Source organism: Haliotis rubra, unplaced genomic scaffold (genome assembly GCF_003918875.1).
Source record: "Haliotis rubra isolate DU_JTF1 unplaced genomic scaffold, ASM391887v1 Scf409, whole genome shotgun sequence".
NCBI lineage: Eukaryota > Metazoa > Mollusca > Gastropoda > Lepetellida > Haliotidae > Haliotis > Haliotis rubra.
Window position 1 is genome coordinate 260,560 of NW_025767090.1, and position 27,408 is coordinate 287,967.

The window sequence follows — 27,408 nt, forward strand, 5'->3', positions numbered from 1 at the left end:
ACTTAGGTCCTATTGTGTCCAGGTATCGGCTTCTCTGTCCAGGTATCTGTGTGTCCACATAACTACCTGTGTATCTACCCTGTAGGTAAATGTCACCTCAGAAATAAAACTCTGTCATTGCCTGTAATCAGGAATGACCTCGTGACAACTTCTTGACATTTTATATTAATGCCATAAATTGGATACCCTGTGAAATGTAGTCCATGTTTGTGTCAGTGGAAGCCAACTCCTAGAATATTCTCATTACACCATGCTGAATTGCTTCCAATTGATATTACTTTTCAGCAGTAGGGGGTTGGGAAGGAAGCCTAGTGGTTCAAGCATTTGTCCATCATGGTGTGTACTCAGGTTTGATTCCCTATAGTACAGTGTTGGATTCCCCCAATGGATGCAATGTGTGAAGCCCATTTCTGGTGTCCCCCCACCAAGATATAGCTGGAATGTTGCTAACAGCGGCATAAAACCAGGCGCGTAACAAGCATTGTATTGAGGGCTTGTCCCTCCTTTTCAGCAACAATCTTGTGTAAGCCCGGGCTTTTTTCTATAATGGTAGCTACGCCCCTGAAAGCTAAATTCCCTTACTCCCCAATAGTATATTTTTTAGAGACTAGTATAGTTACCTCTGTCCTCGGTTAACGGGTGGTGGGGTAGTGGTTAAAGCATTTGCTTGTCACAACAAAGGCCTGGGTTCGATTTCCCACATGGGCACAATGTGTGAAGCCCATTTCTGGTGTCCCCCCGATGTGATATTGCTGGAATATTGCTATAAGCAGCGTAAAACCCATTTTACTAACTCACTTACTGTTCTCTTGTCTGTTTGAATATTTGCAAATGTGAAGTAAACGACAGTGACGTACCAAGTCCCATTCATATTTCATTTGAGTTAATTGCTGAAGTTTGTTTTGACCGGAGAAAATTCCAGGTTATAAGACGTTTTGAATAAGATGACCATCAACTTTTGACCATCAGGAAGATGACTCAGTACTTACAGTTGATAGATATATTTCTCTAAAATATGTTTGATGCAATTAGGGATAGCAGGATAATTTAGTGGGCAAAGCATCGATTTCCCACTTGGGTACAATGTTTGAATCCCATTTCTGGTTTCCCAGCGGTGATACTTGGGTACAATGTTTGAATCCCATTTCTGGTTTTCCCGAAGACCCGGTGATATTGACATGGGCACAAGTAAGCCCTGCAAGCAGATGTTGTGGAATATTGCTAAAAGCACGTAAAACTAAACTCAGTCGGAAGCCTTAAATGTGTGGGTCAGATTTTCTATAAGGTTTAATGGTGCCAACCGGCCATAATGAACAGAACACCCCATACTGCTTCATACTACCAGGGTACAAGTGATGGACTCATGCGCCATGACTGTTTCTCTGATGTTTTTATACTGTATTCTATTGGTGACCCAAGTATTTATGATCAGCTGGTTTCATCATGCAAGATTCTGTGGTTAGGCCAGTGGTGTCGGCATTTCTTAATCACTCTAAATACTAAAGGTCTATTTTCCCAGTTGAGTTCAAACCCATTTCTGACGTTCCATAGCTAAGCTTTCTCTACATTTTCACCTACTTTTCAAAATATTACGTTCGTATCAAAATTATTGTGAAACTGATTTTTTAAGTATTACTTAAATACGACAGCTGTCAAGGTTTTGTTAGTTCCTGGTCTGAAGTATATGTTCTGTTTTAGTGCATGATTTCCTGTGATCTCCAGCTGAACTTTGTTTAGATCTAAAGTCTTGTCAATACAATGAGTGAAATATTTCTGCCTTTGGTTGATGACATTGTGTGCTACAAACATGGGTCATTGGCAGAATGTGAATCACTGGTTTGTCTGGTCCAGATACAACCTTCTACCAACGGCTGTCTTTATTAAATGCTGGGTGAGGCATCAATCAAGCAATGGGTGTAGTAATTAATGAAAACAACTGACAGGAAATCATTATGTCTTATCTTGATAAGGGATATTGGAAATTTTGCTATAAAAATACTTGGTGAATGCCTTTTGGAGCAGACTGAAAATACATTAAATACAATGTAGCAGACTAAATTTTTTTATTAAATGTTGATTTTGAAAATCTTTTGAAACCAGCCTGTTTACTGCTGAAGTTGTTATCCGACAGCAAGATTTGGCCAATGTGATGATTGATATATGACACAATCTATCTGGTCAGTTGGCCCAGTTTATTAAGTATAATAAAGTTTCCTTTTGAAAATCTTTTGAAACCTCCCAGTTTACTGCTTAAGTTGTTACCCGTCAGTAACATTCTGCCGCTGTGATGAAGGATACACGACACCATCTATCTGGTCAGTTGGCCGCTGTCCTGGTATCCAGTTAATCTCACATAAACACCAGTGGGGCTAGCTGGGATAAGATAACAGGTATCACTATCAATATTTATCTAGTAAGTATACAGTAGGTATTGCAAACACCAACAAGAGGTCAAATCCCCCATGCTGCCCTTGGTAGGTGAGTCGGCTGTTGAACATGACCTCCACTGGACTGTAGTGTTAGGTTGAATGAGTGGAAAGATGGATTTTCTGTAAGATTCTGTTGATGTTTTCGTTGGGTGAAAGGTGTAAAAGAATTTCAAAAAGTTCCTGGAATATATCTAGTAGTGATTGTCTAAAAAATATAAATGGACATTCTTGAAAAATTTCCTGATTCCATTTCCATTTCAATAGGAAAAGTGCTTTATTATTTCCAGTTTTGAAAAAAATATATTCAAAAATTCTTGGTGATATTTTCCTGTAACTAATCAGAGCATTGGGAGTCAATGTCACCTTCCTCCTTTCTCTTTTGTTATTCAACACCAGACTAGGGAATACATGACAGCATATGGTAAATAATGAAGTCTGAAATCAGATAATCCAGTGATTGATATTGTGAGCTAGATTCCAATCAACCAAGTTACGATGACATACACAATCAACCAAGTCTGCAAGCCTGACCTCCCAATCCACTTGTTACGACCAGTATATGTCCCCTAATTTATTTTGATCCTCTAAATTAGTGACTGCGTGTAGTTTTAAGCTGAACTCCGCAATATTCCAGTTATATGGCGGCAGTCTGTAAATAATCGAACCAGACAATCCTGTGATCAACATCATGAGCATCGATCTACACTGTCAATTTGTATGTCTATGGGATGCAGAGTTTTGTTGCTAGCAATTCCCTATAATTTCAAATTGAGTTTTCACCTTGTGTAATGGCACAAATAAAATCTGAACCATACAGATGGTTCAGGCAAGTCGGGTAGAATTATGTAAAGTGACCATGAAGGACTAAGTCATTCCGTCCCAGCTGCAGTTACTAAAATTGAAGTTTCCAAAGAAACGAGTGGTGAATTCTAACGAGTTTCCAACTTAATTGATAAAACATATGCCTCTCAAAGGTACTGAAAACTTGACAAGAAAAGTGTTTTTAACAGCGCGGCATCCTGGTACCATTTTCTGTTTGTCCTTGTTTCAAGCAAGTGTTTACAATGAGCCAAGTTCACCCACATAGAATGATAGAAGCGTCTTCTATTAATAGTTCTGACTGAAGGAGAAGATGTTAGCTGAGCCAGGTTGGGAGGATGACTCACAGATTGTCTTCTTCTCCGTTTCCTGACATTGGTGTGTTTACACATATTATGACGTTTGTTGTAAGTTTGTTCCTGCTCGAATATTACGCAGCTCTGGCAAGAAGTATCTGTTGCTGTTCACCTGTAATGTTGTGCTGGAGGAACGGCAGATTGCCAGTCTTTATTCGGTGCTGTAATATTTAGATTGATACACAGAGCTCCAGATAAGATTTAGCTCATGTGGGTACTGTACCCACTGTATTTTTTTTTGGAGTGGGTATTATGAATGTGGAGTGGGTATTATGAATGTTGAGTGGGTATTTCATTTTCTGTTACCAACTGCTTTCAAATATGTGGCTATTTCAGTCATTTTACTCACCTAAGTATTATGTCATTGAGTAAGTTTACTAAGCAGGTATGTTCTGCCTTATATCATACCTAATCAAAACCAACTTAAATATAATGGAAATGATTTCATAAAAAATCACTTATCCAATACTGACAGTACAACAATTGTCCTATACTAACAGTACAACTTGATAGCAATTGATGTCTTTTTCATTACGCAAGCGATTTTTATAATATATTCCATATGCATTTGTTTTAAACTTTTTGCGTATCTAACATTTTAAATGCGTAATTGGTATGCAACAATTATTTTTCAATGTGTTATTGGAAATTTTCTATGCATATTTTATCCGGATACGCAGCTTATCTGGGCCTCTGATACAAGTGACCGTTCGATAGTGGAGGGTGGGGTATTTTACAATTGGTACTTCAAAACTATAATTGTTTCTCTGATGGAGCCAGAGGTATATTTCATACCTACAACACTTTTTTCAGGGGTGGTAGGGTAGCCTCGAGGTTAAAGAGTCTGCTTGTCACGCTGAAGACCCGGGTTTGATTCCCAACATGGGTGTGATGTGTGAAGCCCATTTCAGGTGCCCTCTGCCGTGGAAAACCTTAGTACAAACATTTTTTTAAAATCCTTTTGTGATCAGTGTTCATAACAAAATCCCATGTCCTCTCACGGAACATCAAATGGTTATGCCATCTAATAAGGTGAGGAAGCCTCTGATGAAATAATAGGGTGGTTGTTTTGTTAATTGATATTTAATATTGGATGGGTGTAATGGGGCCGACTAGGGAATAGCGAAGAAAGGGACATTTCTCTCACCAATCAATATGACCCTTGGGGATCCTGGGTAAGAATATGTGCCCCATAACCTGTCGTAGTCATGGGGGGGTGATTTACTGGCTTTGATGACCAGACTCAGTGCCGGTTCCATTATGGTGTGGGGCATTGCTCATATTGATCACTGAATTGTCTGGTCCAGGTTTTAAAAAAATATTTATGTAAATCATCTTTTTATCATTTGTGTTGATGCTACTTTTCTGGGTGCCCAATTTTGTGGATGGAGACAAATAGATTAGAATGATAAATGATGAAAATAGAATAGTAAGAAAAGTCTGTCATTAAAATATATAACTAGTTATTAGTCGTAGGCTCCTATTATATAGATGGAATATTCACAAATATGGCCTTTACCAGCAAGAAAACATCCTGTCCATGTGACTTTTATGTTTGGAATATCCATGTTTTCCAGGCTGGGGTTTCACCAGAAAAATTGTCCCCGGTGTGATATTGCAGGAGTGTTGCTAAAAGCGGCGCAAAACCGTTCTCACTCACCAACATAATCTGGATTGGTGATGACAGTGTCAACCACTTGTTTGGTTGGTCCATAGTTGATAAGTTACAATTAGCAGTGGAAGAGATGGAATACTGGCCACAGACAACCAAAGACTTATGTGTTAAACAATGTCTCCACAAAGACAGTCGTCCTGTGAACATCTTAATTTAAATTGGCCTTTAGCCACCTGTGTTTGACTATGAGGTGACTAATGGGATTAGGTGCTTAGGGTGACGGACGGATACATGTTATTGTATCCTAAAACTTTCATTGACGCTCTTGTTATCAATCACTGGATTGTCTAGTCCAGAATTGATATTTTACAGAATGCCTTCATGCAGCTTGAATATTGTTCAGTGCAGTTTTCAAACAAACAAAATCCCCAATGATCATGAAAGGCCTGCATTTATAGGCCTGAGTTGACGTTATCCTTTAGCATGGAGATGACATCATGAGGCTGTTATCACCCAGGGGTGGAATAAAGTCTATAAAGTCCTGGTAACTGTGAGGATCAAACATTATGGTAAGTAATCTCATAAATGTAGCCATTATGGCAATTACAGAAGAGATTTGTCGGCCAAGAGGTGGCTGTGATCAGTTCAGCTGACTAATTAATAACCGATCATTAGGACAGGAGTTTGTTATGTTAATTGTCTGAGATATTGTTAATCGGTGGTGTTGCAGCTCGTAAAGGACAGATATAAGCAGGGGATTGCCCAGTTTGTTGGAACAGGCTTTTAGCAAGTTTTATTGGAGATCCGTGCATTTCGAATGGACTGTTATTGGAGTAACTACCATGACTATTGGGCATTGACATTTGACGGGATATCGTGTATCAATGTCAGAAATGGGCATTGTATGGCCCAGTGACAGCGAGTGTTGAAAGCGACCAGTGGAAAAACACAAATTTTATTAGTATCGTGAATTCAGAAGACTGCAATGTCGGAGTTGACTTCAGATTCAACTTCTTTCTTAATTTACAGTTTGAAGTTTTATTACCAACTTAAGTATCTACACTTCAAATTTGCTCTGAGGTAATTAAGGAAAGTCTCTAAGTCAAACCTTTCTTCGCTGTTTGCTGTTTCCTATTTAAGATATCACAGTGGTCTTGGTGACAGGTCATTGAGGAAAAAGGTTGTTGAGTTGTGGCCTTGTGTTTTCAAACCAGGCAAAGTTAAGCAACATTGGTTGCATTAAGTCTGTAGATGGATGAACATGTTAAATATTCTTGGTGGAAGCACTGAACCCAACTCACTCACTCCAACCTTATATATCCCCACTACAACGTATATAATGTATTAGCAGGGTAATGTCACCATTACTGTTTATATTTCTGTTATATTCTTGGTGGAATACGTTCAAAGCAGCACTGAACCCAACTCACTCACTCCAACCTTGATTTTACCATGTGGAATGTTGGTAATTATTATTATGCCTTTCTATTAATGATTCATGTATTTCTCAGAGGGTATGTAAGTCCCAAAACTTTCAAACTAACATGTAAATTCATCATATTTTAAACATAGTATCTTTGTTCTTTTAACTGCCGGCTAAATTTTCCTACAATAGCCAGTGGCTGAAGGTATGATGTAAATCCAGTTGGGGTGCATGCAGGTTGCACAAGTAGTGTAAGTCCCCATGGTTCCTAGTATGGTGATCTACCTTCAGTTGTTGGCACTATAGCCCGTGTTTTATACTGTAACGTCCTCTTTAATTGGAATGTTTTAGCTTTGCTCGCTAGTTTTATATTCATAGCTGTGATTCTCTAGTATTTTTACTGTCCATCGTTGACAGGTTTTAACCTTCAAAGTATTTTCACTATATATTGTATAAATTGTTTTCGTCACGATATGGCTGAGATATTGCCGATGTAACGTTAAATATTAACTCACTCTCTCACTCATGTATTTCTCTGACCCAGATTTGGCCAATCCGGATGTAGGAATCAAAATGTGCAAAGTATAGTCGGTTAAGCTATTGATTAGTCTATCATGTCAATATGTTAGGTATTCCTGATGCCAAGTCATTCTCAACTTATTGTGAGCTCATTAAACCATCCGTTGCCACTGGAAATGTCAATTGTATGTACTTGGTATATCACCTCAAACCCAACATGTTGTCATCGATTAATACATACTGCAGCTTTGTAGGTTTGAGATTTGTTAACCCCGATCAGCCATGCGAAACGTGTTTGTGATAGCACCTGCTGTGCTGTGGTTTCAGAATTGTGAAATGTGGAGTAAGCTAAATATAAGGCATCCATCGCCATGTTTGAAGTAGCAATACTTGGTGAATTTGTGGTATTTATTTGTGAAGTTGATGATGCTATATTCATGCTGCTAAATATCTACCAGCATTGATTTTCCGGTGTTTTCAGTAGTGTGGAGTGTTATATACTGATTATTATCAGCTCTGATTAATAGATCTGACTGCCACTGTCAAAATAGAATTAGCTCGGGTATTAGGTGTATTAAACTTTGGTTTCATTATTCACAGTATCCACGGTGGGGTAGCCTAGTGGTTAAGTGTTCGCTCGTCATGAGAAACCGAAGTTCGATTCCCCACTTGGGTACAATGCATGAAACCCATTTCTGGTGTCCCCCGCCATGATATTGCTGGAATATTGCTAAAAACCAGGTAAAACTGAACTCACTCACTCACTCATATGTAATGGGGTGGGTAGTGCAGTAGTTATAGTGTTAGCTTGTCCCATCGAAGGTCTGAGTTTGTACCCAAGTGGGATTATTTAAAGGTCACATGCAACGTAAAACACAACTTTGCAGATTCTGATACCTTTCGGTATGGACATACCGAAACAAATCGTCAAAAATGCAAATTCAACTTATAAAGTTGAAAAATAACGCGATGAAAAAAAACGCGCGAAATCGGAGTTCAAACGTTTCACTAATTTTCCCCAGACTTTTCTGGGGAATACGGGTTTCAACAGCTGGGCTGCGCTCATAGCACGTGCGCAAGTAAATAGGTTCGCACAGCTTGGAAGCGGGTTGTCGGGTGAATACTCGGTGAAGGTTTTGGTGTGAGCTATTTTTCTAATGTTTTGTTGATATCTCACAGGCCTTGAGCTTTTATATGTTATGACAGTAAATTAACTGTTTATATAATTTCAATTGTCTATTTCACCACACGTTCTTCTTACGAGACACTTTCTCAGTTCGATACTTAAAAGCAATGTCATTATTTAAGCGTTGACAGAATTTCTAACTGTGATATAGATATGTCGTTGTCACAGACAAAACTCAATGTCTTGTTTTATTGACACCTGTGTGTCTGCCTGCCTGTCTGCTAATGACAATATTCAATACACAGCTGCTATCACTGACCACATGCAATTTGAACTTAACACCAATCAGGCTATACACCATAAATAAAATGCATTGATTTATGGCCCGAGTTCGGTCTCTGTCACATTATGTAATTACACAGACAGGCAGGGGTGATACTTGAACACATGACATGTTATGATGTCTGTTGATTGCAAAATGTTATACACAAAAAATGAGCATGTATTTACAAAACCCAACATCTCTCTATATATATACACACAATTAGCCGTGAATGCCGCATCTGCAAATGAACCAGCCGTTACACTTGAGTGCACACCCACCTGCTCTGACTGGGTTCGGTATCCCGGCTGCTTCGTTTCTTGGGAAGTAAACCGAAGTACACAATTTTGCACTTTCGATTTGCGATTGTCCGCTTATAATTTTGTTTATATATTTTTTCGTAACCAGCAATGTATATTATATGTCATGAATAAGTGATAATTGTGTTTTAATTATGTTTGATTTTTTGGTTGCATGTGACCTTTAATGTATGAAACAAATTTATGGTGCCCCAAGACCATGATATTGCTGGAATTTTACTATAAGCTGCTAAATAGTGTTCATTCTTTTAGTAGTCATCATTCATAGTGTTAACACATAATGCTGTCAAGTGATTTATCTGATACTGTTTTTACCACATTTCTCCCAAATCATGTTTGATAACTAGTTGTTTCAATATTCCCAATTCCAAGGATTTCATAATTATCCAAGTTCAAATAATGTTGAGGGACCTTACTTGACTACTGACAAATATCCTAGGTTTGCTTCCATAATTATCCAAGATGTTTTGTCTGTAATTAACTGAATTTCCTTCTTCAAGATGAGCCACCTTTCACAGGTATCCAAGTTCCAAGTTCTAATTATTCATGAAGTGTCCTCCAATCACAACCATTCACAAACTTTCCCCAAGTCAAACAGTGTCATCACCTAAAGGAGCTTGACCCGCAAGTGTATTCATGTGCATAAACACAGGCCCTAATCTGCCTCTGAACCACCCCCTGACCATTGAGGTCAAGAATAGCCCCAGGCATGGTCAGTAATTCAAGCAGGCAGAGTTAAGGAGGCACGGCATTATGGGACAGGCAATCTCCCAGGTGTTAAATAACATCGGTGTTAGTCATGGGGGAGCACACAAACATGGGTGCACCCAGTACATGTGAGATGGGACCATGGTGGCCAGTAGTTGGGCAGCTTCTGGACATAATGTTGTTGGGGTAGGCTTGTTAGTTCTTCACTTTTGGACCAGATTTGATGAAAATGACTGGATAAGGAAAGAAAACAAGTCATTTTGGAAGTTCATTGTAGGAGGAGGCTGTTCAGGGGCAGACCACCCTGTTCCTGATTTTGGACCTGTTTTAAATGTAAAATGTCTGCAACAGGAAAGAAATTGAGTGTTTTGTATTTAGTTTGGCGGTTACTTGGGAGGATCTGGTGTTTCAAAGGCCCCCTCATCCTAAGCTTCTTTTGGATGATTTTTGACATTGACAGTATTAGTATTTGCATTTGAGTGTTGTTCGGGCATTGTTAGGGGCTGAGAGTTGATCTGTTATTGTCTTAATTATGGCAGTTGATGGCCTGGTCCAGATGGGATGATGTTAAATACAACAAATTCACTCACTCACTCACTCACTCACTCACTCACTCACCCACCCACCCACCCACCCACTCACTCACTCACTCACTCACTCACTCACTCACTCACTCACTCACTCACTCACTCACTCACTCACTCACTCACTCACTCTTTATCCATGCTGGTCCAGGTTGGGTGATGTTAAATACATCTTACTCTCCCCTAAATCCTCATTGTGGTTGGCCTCACAAGTGCCAAACTTCTCTGTACAGAGTTGTGTCCCTTCAAAATGTCAGAGTCAAGTTCCTGGGTTCGAATCCCAGATTTGTCCAGTCTTATTTGTCCGGTCATGTCCAGTGCATGTAGATTTCACAGAAGCGGTTAACCTTCAGTGCTTACATTGGAATAATATTTAGAGTCACGTTAAACCACTTGCTCACTTTCGTCAATTCAGTCTGGTTACACCCCTCGCTCACTCATGTGAAACCACCCACTCACTCACTCACTTTTTGTCAGTCCAGACTGGTTAAACCATTCACGCACTCACTCATTCATTCACTCTCACTCACTCATTCACTCACTCATGTGAAACCACTCCCTCACTTTCGTCAGTCCAGTCTGGTTAAACCACTCACGCACTCATTCACTCACTCATGTGAAACCACTCATTCACTTTCGTCAGTCCAGACTGGTTAAACCACTCACTCACTCATGTGAAACTGCTTGCTCACTTTCGTCAATCCAGACTGGTTAATCCACTCATTCACTCACTCATTCACTCACTCATGTGAAACCGCCTGCTCACTTTCGTCAATCCAGACTGGTTAAACCACTCACGCACTCACTCACTCACTCACTCATGTGAAACCACTCACTCACTTTCGTCAGTCCAGACTGGTTAAACCACTCACGCACTCTCACTCATTCACTCACTCACTCATGTGAAAACGCTTGCTCACTTTCGTCAATCCAGACTGGTTAAACCACTCATGCACTCTCACTCACTCATTCACTCACTCACTTTCGTCAATCCAGATTGGTTTTACTTTCACTCACTCATGGTCAACCCAATACTCACTCATGTATGTTTTATTTGACCTTATTACCTTTAACGTAAACAAACATTATCAAAACACTGTAAACATGCTCTCCGTGATTAATGATACAACAACAGATTAGATCTTGATCTCTGTCCGCCAGATTTCTTCGTCCTCATAAAAGGTCAATGATGAAAGCCATTTTTATTATCCTTAAAGCACCCTCATGTGAAGGGTCCCCTAAAGAGATTATCTACCCTACATGGTAGACTTGTAATAATCCTTGGACTATGAACATCTGGAGATTTTTACACAGCTACTGTTCAAACAGCAAAACATTTACGTCCCATGTTGATCCAAAAGCCCTGAAATAATAGTCTTGTCTAATAGCTTGTCAGTAATATTCTTAGGAAAAAACAACGTGTTGACTTGGCTATTGTTGTCTGTAGGTATGGTCGTGCCTTTGTAGAGTTCAGGCAGTAATACGAACCTGGGCGGCAAGTTGAGATTATTCTCATTCCCGTGGCTCCCCCTACCTGCATTATCAAGAACTAGTCGGCTCCTCTCTTAGTAGTTTATGGCTGCATTCTTAACCTTTGACCTGCAATGTTAGTCAGTCATAGGTCAAAGGTCAGCTTTGACTCTGCTTTGAGAAACATTTGTGTAAGATTGTATTATAACATTGTCATGGAGAGGGTCTGTATTATAACACATTGTCATGGAGAGGGGCTGGTGGGTGTGTTCTGTAGGGTCGGCAAGGTTAGATAACGTAAGCAAATATTGAAATTTTATATAGGTATGTGGGTTTGTGTGAGATTGTAGGTTATGCATTCTTCTGTCATTGTTGGGGAAATATTAAGCAGTTTAAGTGTTGCGTCGTTCTTTGATGGTGAGGAGTAGTAACTATGATACTTGCACTTAGGATTTGTTTCACCTGCATCTGATTCATGTTGTTCGTGTTGCTGTCAGTAAACATTACGTCTTACTTTGCAGCTTTAGAAATTTGTTCTTTTTTGATATACGTACCAAACGACTCTATAAGGCTTTCTTAACTAGTTTGTAGCGAAAAAACACACACTGAAACTAATTGCAAGTGTTGTGTCATGACTGTGGAATGTGTGTGTGCGTGTGCGAGCGGAGTCTTATTAGCGCAAATTATACAAAAAGCTAAGGCAATTCGAGGTTGAACCACACCAGGACTAGTTTCCTTAGTTCCTGGGGCGGTGGGGTAGCCTAGTGGTTAAAGTGTTCACTCGTCACGTTGAAGACCCTGGTTCGATTCCCCACATGGGCACAATGTGTTAAGCCCATTTATGGTGTCCCCCCGCCATGATATTGCTGGAATATTGCTAAAAGCGGCGTAAAACTAAACTCAGTCAGTTCTTAGTTCCTTATTGTATTGTAACAAGCTAGAATGTATCATTCTTGCATTTAACAACACCCTTTGAAATTTGTGAAAAGACTAGTCAAGAGGAATAGTGGAAATTTTTTTTTCACTAATCCTCTCATTTTCTATCTCTTCCTGCTTGAATAAGATGTGATTTCTATCTTAACATTTTGTGTCCGTTTTATGTTCAGTTTCAACTTTTAGCAAGGTAAACATTGGGTACTCTTCCAGAATTGTAGCCTTTGAGTGCTTTTAATGAAAAAGGACTACCTTCTTTTGATTTTACTTGCCCTTGGTACAGTTAAGTTGTACTGGACTATTTGTAATATTCAAATCTTAAACGTAATATTTGTAATTTTAAAGTCTTAAAGATAATAACTGGCAAATATAGCTTCTCATAACAACATTGTGATGTGTTCTGTGCCATTCAAAGTAAACTCTCAGTGTACGACCATGTGGCTGTGCGGTAAAGGGAGACCACTGTGGTGATCAGTTTAGTATTGATGTATTGTGGGTACCATCACTTTAGTATGACAAGGTGGCAGACCAATCGAGTACTGATAATCAGGCCTCCGTCCTCTTGGGACTGAATTTGTCACTGGATGCAGCTTTCGATTAGCAGTGCTAGATAAATCTCACTTATCAGGCCCCTGCAAAGATTTAGATGCCAGGCTATCTTTAAGAAAGTAAAATAATTGAAAAACTTGTATTCTTGAGTTTTTCTTGACAATTTTTGCTATAAATGTTGGTCTTTGCCTGATAATTGTCAACCAGATGGAACCTAATATAGGCACCAACTGTTTCTGTAAAAACGAACCTGTATGAATAATTAAGGAGAAAATAAATATTCTGACACCTACATTCCCATGGTTGTTTCCGTGGCAGGAGGGGCTTCTAGTACAGCATGTTTGACTCAGGGGACCATGAGGAACAGAGAAACGTTCCAGCATCATATCTTATAACAAATATTTCTGAGAGGATATTTGAAATATAATCTGAAACATTAAAAAAACAACAATAAAATTTTCAAAATCACTGCAATCCTCATGTTCATATTGCGGTAAGACTACAGAATACCCGATACATTCCGCCATCTTTAAAAACACGTAAGTTTACTTAGGGTTAAGGTTAGGGTTAGGGTGAGGTTTAGGGTTTGGGTTATGATGACATGACACTAAACAATATGGCTGGTAGGTATCCAGTATTCTGTAGGTGTACCCATTAGGGGTGTCACGATTCGGTTCGGTTCGGTTCATCAAAAATTGAATCGATAGATGTACGATTCAATCTCGATTTCAAATGCATCCATTTCGATTCGATTCATAAAGTATCACTTACTTTCTAATACTGAGAGTTTATTTCACCTGAAATCGTAAGAAATTATGTTGAAAATTCGCTGCTACAAGTGTGGGCAGTGAGAGGGTATTCTCCACAGCCAGAGACATTGTAAGTGCCCAGAGGGCATGTCTTACCAGTGAAAATTCCTTGCACAGAACATGGTCATTCCAAATAACTTACAGTGACAGTACAGTCACAATGAACACTTGACACCAGAGTTCGTGACTGAAACATAATTTCAGGATCACTTGTTCAGTGAGTATTTGTTGACAACTTGTCTTGAGAGTGTTCTAATTGTGCCTTGTGCCAATCTATTACTTGGGAATTTATACCTAGAAGAGTTGACACTTTAAAACCGTTCTGCTCTAAAAACTGACTTCAATTTTTATCTGTTTGTGATCTGCCCTAATGTGTAAGATGTCACCCAAGCCCAAAGTGATATTACATGTATAATTAATAGAGCGTCAGGTATGTATGCGAGAGGGCTGCATTGAGTCAATGACAAAAAGATCAGTAATTGAATACAGATGACCATGTTGAAAAGGATACTTTGAGTAATTATGGAGAGCGTTGATGTACTATTGTTTTTGTGAAATTTTCATGTATATCATCTGTATGCAAGATTATTTTTGGTAATGGTGATATAATTTGTGTATTTTATGCAAATACGAATCATATGTTCTGTATGGAGCTCTGTGATATTACAAAGTTCTGTGCAGGTTATTTAGAAGCAAAACAGCTAACCAACATATCAGCTTGCTGTCTTTTTTCAAAGACGCAATTGCCAAGTGAGTGACGTTAATTTAGAAATCATCCTTATACTGAACACTAAATGTCTCAAGCTGTATGCTATCTTGTGGTTTCAATTTCACAATTGAAGCTTATGATTTTGTCCTCAACCCCAAAGATTCTCGTGCATATTTGTTGAATAGGTGTGTTTAGAGTGCAGTGTAGTCTTTGTAGAAAAGGTTCACAATATCTTATGTTTGTTGTAGTAGCTGGGTTGTGGGTGCAATACAGTGGTGGCACCAGCTCTGTCACAGAACTAAGTTACTACTCCATATTCAACAAAATAAACTGTTAATTTGTCTTGTCCAAACATGATCATATCTTCTAGTTGCTGAATACCAAGTTAAAGTAATGGTCACTTAATACCTGACGCCTCATGCATTCTCGATTTCCTAATTAATCTATATACCTTGTGTACCTGGTATACCTTGTGTGTCCTACTGACTCAATGGGAAACCCATGATTATGCAGCCAGATTTATTTTTAAGTGTTGTATATCATACTATTTCTGTTGGAAAACTTGTATATCATACGATTTCTGTTGGAAAACTTGTATATCATACGGTTTCTTTTGGAAGATTTGTATATCATACCATTTCTGTTGGAAAACTTGTATATCATACGGTTTCTGTTGGAAAACTTGTATATCATACTGCTTCTGTTGGAAGACTTGTATTTCATACTGCTTCTGTTGGAAGACTTGTATATCATACTGCTTCTGTTGGAAGACTTGTATATCATACTGCTTCTGTTGGAGACCTTATATGTAAACTGCTTCTGTTGGAAGCCAGTTCGTCCTAATGCTCCATCTGACAGCTATGTGACTGGTGTTTTTGTATTTGCAGACACAGATCCCTATGAGGATATACGTGCTATGTGGGAGTTGCCTTACACACATCAGATACTGAAGCTACTGACTCCCAGACTCCACTTCTCCAAGCTCACTATACAGGTACGTGAACTATAGTGCATGCTGTTATAAGTCAACCTTTCCATGATCACAATACAGGTAGGTGAACTACAGTGTGTGCTTTGATCATCTGGATACCCTCAAAATCCATGATCAGAATACAAGTAGGAGAGCTACAGAACATGGTGTACTACAGCCTGGATACCTGCAGAATCCACTCCTCCAAACCTACAATACAGGTAAGTGAGCTACAGAACATAGTTTTATACAGCCTGGATACCTGCAGAATCCACTCCTCCAAACCTACAATATAGGTTGGTGAGCTACAGAACATGGTGTGATACAGTTTGGATACCCTCAGAATCCACTTCTTGAAGCCCACAATCCAGGTAGGTGAGCTACAGATCATGGTGTGATACAGTTTGGATACCCTCAGAATCCACTTTTCCAAGCCCACAGAATCCACGCCTCCAATACAGGTAGGTGAGCTACAGAACATGGTGTAATACAGCCTGGATACCTGCAGAATCCACTCCTCCAAACCTACAATACAGGTAGGTGAGCTACCGAACATGGTGTGATACAGTCTGGATGCCTGCAGAATCCACTCCTCCAATACAGGTAGGTGAGCTACAGAACATGGTGTGATACAGTCTGCATACCCACAGACCCTTTTCCAGGCTCACAGGTAGGTGAGCTACCCCTAAGTGGAATGTGTCATGCTCACTGATTGTGATGCGTAGCGGATGTAACCTGATGATTTGATACATGATCTGTCTACCAATATATTATGTTTTAATTCTGTCAACTGTCATACAGAAATAGTTTTTTCACAATTACACAGCAGACCACTCAGATCCACTTTATTTAATGCTTATCAAAATATATGGCTGAATCTGATTGTGTACCACAATAAAATTGAGCCAAAATTAAACAGTCAAAGGAGCTGAACAGACAGTGGTTAATAGCAACTAGTCTGTCTTATATTACTTGTTTGTCCATACTTACTCACTAACTCTGGAACAAGGACCTCATACAGTCAATAAATACACAGTGTCTTTGGGAAAGTAGTAAAATGCAACATATGTTATTTTTGGGAGCTCTTTCTCAGTAAAGTACAGATTCTAGTTCTTTTGGGGTTTGAATCCCATGCGGGATTTGAACCAGCACTCATTCAATCAGACAATATTGATCCCAGGTAGATGATATATGTTTAATACCATGACAGGACTCGATTTAGTGCTTTGTTACTTGCACCGGTGGAACCGAATATTACGAAGTGCAACCTTGTTATTTGTCTAACCTAGCACCAGGTGCTAGTAAGTTTTTTAGAAATAAATCAACAATAAATGTAACATTATAAGCATAATTATGTCAGTTCATTTTTCTTCTAAACTTTGAATAATTCAATAGCATATTTCTTTCATTACGTATTGCAATAAGAGCAGTGCAGACGGAATTTTGCTGGTGCAACTAGGTTTTTATCTCAGGTTGCACCTGGTGCAAGTAGGTTAACATATCTTAATTCAAGCCCTGCCATGATCAGCGATATGTGAAATGTATTCTATGAAAATGCATAATTTTACTTGTTTACAAACCAATATCCATATCAATATAATAATATTAATGTTTCATTGAATTATGCATTTTGTTACCACTGACAACCAGTCTGCATGAGAAGGCAGAATTTGATGTTTTACCTTGAATTGTTATCAGTATAAGTAATTATTAAGACGTGAAATCCCTGGATAGTTGCCAACGTAGCTAATATGCTGATGCTGACGTACACACACTCTTCCTTTGCAATTCTCCACAAAATGGAACTTAATTAGATCAGCAAAAATATTTCACTCTTCAAATTAAAAAAAATCTCAAAGACTTTCAGCTTGAGAATATAAATTAAAAATATGCCAAACAAAAACGGTTGCCTGGACCTGCCTACAGCAGAGGCTGGGTTGATGGTGTTAATCCCTCTTATCTCTAAAGTATTTAGCTGCTAGTGCTCCGGATATATGTTTGGAAACGCAACTCTGAGAAGCTGTCTCGTGAGGGGCGACTTGCGGCAGCTTTACTGCAGTGCCATTGACTCAGAACGAGGATGTGACGGATTTGTTGCTATGGAAAACAGCATCTTTTGCAGATGAGAAACTAACAGTGAAATTAGTTTGTCCTCTTTTTGCCTGGCAGTGAGGACATGTGATCTGTTGATGCAATTTGCAGAGGTTATTCTCTGATATTGCTGGTATAAGACTTGATCAGATTTTGATCTTGTAAACATGGTGTTAGATGATGGCATTTGAGGGTTTCATGAAGAGATGTTTGTTTGAAGTTGACGAGCTGTCAAATAGGATTTCTATTGGCCTGTGGGTTTTTTCATAGTTGTGGGTGGGAATTGTGAAATAATGAAATTGATTTTGTCACGGTAATTTCATCAACCAACGCGCAGTGTTCATTTACTTGGTCAGTACTGGTACTACATTCAAAGTTATCCAGTGGAAATGCCACCATCTTTAAGTTTAAATCCAATTCTTTTTGTGAATTTTCTCCAACACTAAGACTTATCCCAAAACAAAAGAACACTCTCATCTGTGTCTCAAAGATTTTGCATGTCTTCTTTCGGATCGGATACCGTTGATTTAATCTGGAATTAGTTTGATTTCTTTCAGTTTTCTGAAAATATTTTATTTGATGAAAACCATCGAACTGGTGACAGCTAATGAATATTTACCGTGGGCTTCATATATTATAAAACTGACATGTATTTTAAAATAAAATTTGATTTTGTAAGCTTATTTTTTGGGGGGTAACGTTTTATCAGATGCCAGGTTTGCTCAATATATGGTCAGGTTATCAGATGTTTTTCACCTTTGATAGATACAACCTCAAGCCTAATGGTCCAAGACTAATGAATATTTACAGGTACTGGTTGTTTCCTATCCCAAAACTAGTTCTGTTACATTTACCAGCTTATCTGAAATGACCTGTGGACCCATGGACATGTTACTTGTTAGATTTAACCAATTATACTTTCATCTTGTTCTTCCACCTGTGATATGAACCAGTTATGGAGACATTATTATTTTAGTCTGCATATATTTTGTTGTCCGTGAAAGGAAGATAGGTAAATGTGCCCCAATTGTGCAAACTGTTGAACATAATAAAGAATGATCTAAATTATTACTTTCAATAATTCAGATATTTGCCATGTATCATTTGTGATTGTAGGTGGTGCAGATTTATGTCCCTTTGTTGCATCAGGATCAAGTACTTGTCAATCAAACAAGCAAGCTTTTATAGCTAAAACACTGTTTGATGCAGTATGAAACCAAATTCACTCACTCATACGTCTAATTCTAGTTAAACTTGATGCACCAGCTATCGTGGATAAAGCGTCTGCTGGGAGAGCAGAATGTAATGATTCTTCCCAGGATGCATCATTCCAAAATATGTTAAAAGTGACTAAAACACGGAGTAGAGTCGGAAGGACCGCTCACTCACTTCTATCCAAACTAAAACCAGGACAGGGTCAAGGTTTCAATTCTTTGTTGTATATTATGTCAATATATATTGAAATAGGTAAATTAGATTTCACCTTGCGACTTTGTTATATTGATGGAAGTAAGTAGTGAATATCCCTACCATTCTTCAGTACAGTCATGTTGGATTATTCAGTTAGACGTCATTTAGCGGAATGATGCATAAAACAAATACTCTATTGATTTCCATTGCTACAGATGTGTACTACAGAATCTCGTATCTTGTTTGGAGACCATGCAGATGTTTCCACTGAATAATAACTACCAGCTAATCATATTGTGTGAAATTGAACACAATCCTGTTTTTAATTTCCTTTCCTGGCACAAGCTGATTGCACAGAAGATGAGCATGTTGTCTGAATACAATGTAAAATGAGTACAAGTGAATCTGTATTGTGTAATGTTGCAGAATGTTTGCATGTCGGTACTTTTGTCAGATATCTCGGCCTGTTAAGGTTAGTTGTATAGTATACAAAATTGATCATGCCATCTTTCCAAATGTCCCGTACCAGGCTGTCTTTTCATTATGCACACAGTTATTGAATTTTGGCAACTGTCACTGCTTGTTCTGAGAATATTTGTTATTGCGTCTGCTCTGTTTTTGCCCTGCTGCACAACAATCGTCATGTGTAATGAGATTAGTGATGGTAAACTGATGGGCTGTCATGACTACCATTGGTGGGAACATACGTGTCTAGACCAATCAGAGACTGCAATCAGTCACTCAGTAGTTTGGGTATTTTCATGAAGATTTCGAAGGTAACATTAAATGTTTTATTTGAAACTGCTGATCAATACATTGTTTTAGGCAATGCACAGGCGATAAACCAACCATGGTTTCAAGTTAGGGGTTTCAAATCTAGATTTGATACCTGTAAAATTGATTTGATCACACATTTTTTCTGTGGCCAACAACAACATGATCGCCTCATGTAAATTTGATACCAATGGATCATTTGGAATGCAGGATTGTAAATGTCATGGTAAAAGTTTCAGTATTTCGAAGCACTGGGCTCATTAAAGTTGTGTACCTTAGCTGCTAGTCTGCTGATATTGGATTCAAGTTCAACAATTTCCCCGATATTGTACCTTGTTTTGTCGTTACCTGCAACTCAAAGGAATCTTGCCCACATCAGCAGACACATCATGTTATAACTGAATACTTTCCAAATTACAAATTCAGTTGTCTGTTAGTCAAGCATGAAAGTTGTATGAAGTGCTTTTAATAGTACAGAGGTATGAAAAGATTTGGTTGAAGATTATGTTGCATGTCAACAGCTGTTTGATTTTGATGCACCACATAATTGTCTTTAAGTTCTGTGTTATCCGTAGTCTCCCTGCAGACGGGCACGGTGCACGCAGTGCTTCTGGTGTCATTATACTGTGTAGAAGATAGGTATTTTCAATGTCAATAAACCAAGAAAGCACTCTTTCTTTCCTCAAGCTGGAGATTCCACTTTCAGACTTGGTTTTGTTATCTTGAACTATAAATAGTTGAAAAAAAACTTTCTCTTCTGTGGCTTTGCTCAATGGTCTGTGTTTCCTAGACGCAGATTTTCTGTGTAAAATGTAATTCTGTTTACCTGTCTCTCCGAATGCAATAATCATCTTATCTTAACCAGTCAAAATATATTTCGGTGCCCCCAGGTGATCTGGCTTCTAATCGCTAGTACTTGGGCTTGGTCGTAGATTTTTTCCAGTCGATAGCTAATGACACAGTCTATGTCCATAATGAGTCCGATGTGCAACTGTTTGTTGATGTCTGGGACCGTGTAAGTGGTACAGTGGATAAAGCGTCTGCCGGGAGAGCAGAAGGTTTGATCCCCGACTGTTAGGGGTGGGTATTGCAGAGAATTTTCATATTGCGATATATTGCGATGCGAAAGCATGTATTGCGATATGTATTGCAATATCTTGCATGAAGTATTTTTAAACAAAAAACTACTTATAATCGAGTTACTTCTTGATTTATAGAGCAAAAAACACAACAAAATCACTAGGCTTGATTAAGCTTTAATAACAACTTTTAATCATGATAAAATAAAAATGTGAATAATATTTGGCACAAATGAAACAAGGACATATCCGGACATTTCAGAGTGTTACGAAGTTTTCCGAATGCAAGTCAAAATACCGGTTTTCTATCAGCGCATCGCAATACGTATCGTTTTCATGTCTGAACCGGTAAATACTGGTAAACCGGTTATATTGCGCAGCCCTACCGACTGTATCAAAACAAAAGATGTTAAAAGATGTTACTTGTTGTTTCTGTTCCTGGCGCTAGTTATTAAGGGGCTAAAACAAGGAGTAGAGTCAGAAGGACCACTCACTCACTCACTTAGTTTTATCCAAAAAGTACAAGTACAGGAGTAACGTTTCAATTCTTAGTTTACATTATGTCAATATATTTTGAAAATATTGCATTTGATGAAAATAATGACTTTTAAATGACAAAAATCTAACGCTTGCTTGAAAATATCCAGAGAAATCACTGCTTTCTAAGGCACCAATCTACCTACTGTAATACCTCATTCAAATGGGTGATAACCTCTTGTTTTTACCCTCTACTCTACTAAAGAAACACTCCCACTCCAACCTTCAGACATTCTCCCACCTCCTTCCAATCTCACCCCACCCTCAATCCAACCCCCTCCATCTGCAATCTCACTCCCCCCAATCTCGCCCCATCATATACTGTCCTTTCTCCATCACTGTCTCCTCAGCCAAGCTTCTTGCTCCATCATCCCCTTTTTCCCTCTCCCTTCCTCTTCTCCTTCCCCTCCCCCTCCCCTCCCCTCATGTTCATCCCAAAGGTTGACTTGACATTATGTCTTCTCTGATGCCATCAACATCACCTCCCAAGTCATTGCACTGTTTGTCTTTCAACCTCCTCATAATGGCCCCTGACAAAGGCCAGAGAGCTGGCTGAATAGACCATGGCTTCGCCTGGCTCTGTTTGAATTAACAACTTGTGGAGCCTTTTGAATTAGAGTGGCGGGGAGAGAGGAGTGGGGATATTTGTGTCCACATGTCTGAATGTTGTTGTTGTCAGCCATTTTGGAGGGAGGAATTGTCAGTAGGTGTGTATATAGATGGCTTGTGTGTCTAGAGATTGGGGGGATTTGGCCCAGGCTGCCGCAGACAGGTAGCTGTGTGTTTGCTTCTGGGTTGTTGATCTGTTGACGCTGAAGGAGCTACAAGCTAATGTCTCTGCCGGCTTTTACATTCCCTCCAACACCTGTACTGGCGTGAGTAAACATGTCTCTGCAAACAAACATGTTTGACAAGGGCCCTGGGGACTGGGATACTGGGAACTGGCGCCTTTGGGTTGTCAGATTGGCTCCCAACTTCCAGAGGGGCTGGGATGGTGGCCCTGTTTGTTGAGCTTCCTGCCCCCTCTGGCTTGTCAGACTGGCTCCTAACTCCCAGAGGGGCTGGGATGGTGACCCTGTTTGTTGTGCTACCTGCCCCCTCTGGCTTGTCAGACTGGCTCCTAACTCCCAGAGGGGCTGGGATGGTGGCCCTGTTTGTTGAGCTTCCTGCCCCTCTGGCTTGTCTGGGTTGTCAGACTGGCTCCTAACTCCCAGAGGGGCTGGGATGGTGGCCCTGTTTGTTGAGCTTCCTGCCCCTTCTGGGTTGTCAGACTGGCTCCTAACTCCCAGAGGGGCTGGGATGGTGGCCCTGTGTTTGTTGTGCTACCTGCCCCCCTGCCCCTGGCTTGTCAGACTGGCTCCTAACTCCCAGAGGGGCTGGGATGGTGGCCCTGTTTGTTGAGCTACCTGCCCCCTCTGGCTTGTCAGACTGGCTCCTAACTCCCAGAGGGGCTGGGATGGTGGCCCTGTTTGTTGAGCTTCTGCCCCTCTGGGTTGTCAGACTGGCTCCTAACTCCCAGAGGGGCTGGGATGGTGGCCCTGTTTGTTGAGCTACCTGCCCCCTCTGGCTTGTCAGACTGGCTCCTAACTCCCAGAGGGGCTGGGATGGTGGCCCTGTTTGTTGTGGCTACCTGCCCTCCCTCTGGCTTGTCAGACTGGCTTCCCCCTTGTCAACTCCCAGAGGGGCTGGGATGGTGGCCCTGTTTGTTGAACTACCTGCCTCAGACCCCTCCCAGAGGGGCTGGGATGGTGACCCTGTTTGTTGTGCTAGCTGGGTTGCTTGCCCTATATTTTGGTGAAGGGCTGGGTGTTGATGATTGACTCTATAGTCCCTTGGGGGCGGGGGCTCCTACCTAGTTGATGATTGACTCAATAGTCCCTTGGGGGCTGTGGTGCTGGCCTACCTTGTTGATGATTGACTCAATAGTCCCTTGGGGGTGGGGTGGGGGCTCCTACCTTTTTGATGATTGACTCGATAGTACCTTGCAGGCTGTGGAGCTGGCCACTTTTTGATGAATGATTCCACAGACCCTTGGGGACCCAGGTTTCAATCATTAAATCCAATAGAGTGAATACTCCAAAGAAGCAAAATTAAACCCAGATCCCTCACTCACTCTCTATACAGTATGCTAGCAATGATAAACATTCCTTGTTGGCAATATTGAAATATTGCACCCACGATATCAATACACGTAGGAGTGACAAGGTAGTGACATATCTCAGATGAAAGGTTTACGGCTTTGTATACAGGCGGATCACTTCTTTCTTTACTTTGATAATAAACCACTGACCTACAAACTGTTATTCCCAAAAAATTGACAAATTGGTCGGTGTTGACCAAGTAGCTTAGAGAAATTAGTTAATATCAGCCAACACATGACAAATAGGTGTGCATCGTTGACGATCCAGAGTTGGGGGGAGACGGAGTTCAGAGGTCAGTTTAGATACCCGCGTTGCTTGACAAACATTGCCCGGAACACTAAGACGGTGTTGTTGAACCATGTTGCTATATGATCACTCAGCAAACACGGCTCTACACTTCACCATCTCCGCTGGGGAGGGTATTCCTTGTGGCACGAAAATACACACTTGGGACGAAAATACACTGCTTTTTTTCTGTTGTGAGTGAAAGACGATATGATAATTGATAACTCGGTCAGAATGGAAGATGGGAATAGCTAAGCCATTTTTAATTCAGTTTTAGGTTTGAGGATGAGGAAATTAAGTGATGTTGAATTGTAGGTGTGGCTGCTTATTGATCTGAATGTGTGGTAGACACTGTGGAGGAGCAATTGCTTGAAGGGGCCTTGTGGATTGCTAAAGGGTTTGCGTTATATTCAGTTTCTTGGTGTTTTGTTTTGCACAAATTAAGCACATTCACTCTTGAAGATCTGGGTTAGAATTGGTCTTCAGCAAACCATGGTTGTTGTAATGGTATTGGGTGGTCAGGCTCGCTGACTTGGTTGACACATCTATCTCACTCACTCACTCACTCACTCACTCACTGATTGCTGCGATAGGTTAGCCTTGTAATGTGTGACACTGGATGCAAATCATGATGTTCACTTTGACAGTAGGTTTTTACTAATAGTATTTTTTTTTGCATTAAATAAGACATCTTTTAAACACTGTAGGTATGCATGAAATAAGTTTATAAAATACTGATAGAAAACAACCGATGATTATGTCTTGCATGGACAAAGTACAAGGTTGTGTCATGACAGTGTTCACCGACCTGTGTATTCAATCAATGGTTGCGAGAGCCTCACTCATTCACTCTCACTCACTCACTCACTCACTCACTCACTCACTCACTCACTCACTCACTCACTCACTCACTCACTCACTCACTCAATGAGATCAACCAAGTCATCTTCCCCGACCAGTGTATGCAATACACACTTCAAGAGAAACTCACTTGCTTATTGACTCACTCACTCACTCTTGCACACTCGGGGCGGTGGGGTAGCCTAATGGCTAAAGCGTTGGCTCGTCACGCCGAAGACCCGGGTTCGAATCCCCACATGGGTACAATGTGTGAGGCCCATTTCTGGTGTCCCCCGCGGTGATGTTGCTGGAATATTGCTAAAAGTGGCGTAAAACCAAACTCAGTCAGTCAGTCTTGCACACTCATCGTGAATATCAACCCTGCGGCCTGTTACAGTTATTGACTCGGCCAGCAGATACAGTAAGTAGTTCAAGGAGAACCTGAAGCTTTTCAACTTCTCATCCAATCTTTCAACCCCATAAGAAACCACGATAATTTCCCAAGTTGACGTCGATTTTTACTTTCGTCTGGCAAACGTGGCTCCTATTGATATCCACTGACCACTGCTGCCCGGCTTGTGTTCCTGGTTGGGTAATATCTATCATGAAGAGTCCACACAGTGCACTTGTTGGCTCATGACAGCTGAATGAAATGGTAATCATGACGTCACAGGGATGGTTAGTCAGACGTTAAGTGCAGGAGTCTCTTGATGGCTGCTGTCCAATTCTCTGCTCTGTTTGGTGAGGGTCTCCCATTGATCAGTGCCTTCCATCATGGATGGTCATTTCCTACGTGGTCTAATGATATATCTGGTGTCTCACAAATCAGGTCACAAGTAACCCAATGCTTATGAGGGATTTCAAACAAGATTCGAGGTTCATACTTTGATATATCTAGTGTCTGACAAACCAAACCACAAGTACACCAATGCTTATGGGGGATTTCAAAGAGGATTTTGAGGTTCAGACTTCGATATATCTGGTCTCTCACAAACCAGACCACAAGTACCTCAATGCTTGGTTAGTTTTCAAACAGAATTTTGAGGTTCAGACTTCGATATATCTGGTGTTTGAAAAACCGAACCACAAGTACCTCAATGCTTGTGAGGGATTTCAAAGAGGATTTTGAAGTTCAGACTTAAATATCTCATGTTGGAAAAAACACACCACAAGTACCCTGATATATGTGGGTTTTCATAGATTTCAAAGTTCAGAATTCGCTAAATCTCGTGTCTGATTTTTGGACAAACCAGACACAAGTAGTCCATTGCATACGAATGTTTTCAAAGAGGATTTCAATATTTACACTTTGATATATCCCATGTCAGACAAGTCAAACAAGCCAGACCACAAATACCTCTACATTCATGTGGGTTTTTGAAAGAGGATTTCAAAGTTCAGACTTCGACATATCTCATCTTAGACAAATCAGACCACAAGTACCCGATATATCTCTGGGATTTCGAAGAGGATATTGAAGTTCAGACTTGGTTATATCTCCTTTCTGGCAAACGAGACCACAAAAACCCTGACATATATGTAGGTTTTCCAAAAGGATCTTGAAATGCAGACTTTGATATATCCCATGTCTGACAAACCAGACCACAAGTTGTCCAATGCATATGAATGTTTTCAAAGAGGATTTAGTTCAGACTTGGACATATCTCATGTCAGGCAAGCCAGACCACAAATACACCTACATTCAATTGGGTTTTCAAAGAGAACTTCGATACATCTGATGTAAGACACAATATACTTCAAATACCCCTGTACATTTGAGGGCTTTCAAAGGGGATTTTGAAGAACAGACTTCAGGTTGATGTCGGCAGCGTCCACTGCTGGTTCTCAAAGACTTGATATTCTTCTTTTCGTGAATGTCTTTCATTTTTCTCTTTTCTTTTATTCCTTTTCAAGAAAAGGAATCAAGTTTCTTTTGGAAATGTGATAATTGTTTTATGTTTGATAATTTATAGGCATTGCAACTGATAATCCACCAATGGAGAGATCAATGTTACATTGCGGGCTTGGAATTAAACTTGCATGGTGTTTGTCTTCCACTACTTTACATGGCCTGCACGACATTAAGTGAAGCAACTGTGGATCTGCTGTTGCTTATTGTTCACTATGAACTGACAGATAAACATTGACTCTTTGTAAGTGTGCGTTTCTGAAAATAGAATTGATTTTATGCAATATTGGTTTTTCACAGCTTGACTGAATGTCATGATTTTGGCATAATTTGCGATGAGCATTTCCAATGTTTGAATGTATTGGTCTCTAGGTTGTTAAGATAGAGTGTTATGTTAAGATAGAGTGTTATGTTAAGATAGAGATGTTTAAGTTTTTTGTGTTACAATTGTTTTCCTGTTATCTCTGAATAGATAACACAATAGAAACAAATAATTCTGTTTAAATTGAAAAATAATAATAATAATAATAATAATGTCACTTATAAAGCGCAAATGTCCACACAGTTATGAATGCTCAATGCGCTGAAAAGAATTGAGTAACAGAGTCAGCCATAGGCACTTCGAAACAGGTGAGTTTTAACTTTTGACTTGAAGGTTGAGAGAGATTCACATAATTTGAT

General features: G+C 39.8%; 1 protein-coding gene across 1 annotated transcript in view; it reads left to right on the plus strand.

Annotated features, from left to right (window-relative positions):
• Positions 1-27,408, plus strand: part of LOC124287950 (trithorax group protein osa-like) — a 153,800-nt gene that overhangs the window by 34,606 nt on the left and 91,786 nt on the right. Inside the window, 1 exon segment of the mRNA XM_046724444.1 lies at positions 15,579-15,685. Coding sequence (XP_046580400.1) covers positions 15,579-15,685 — 107 coding nt within the window.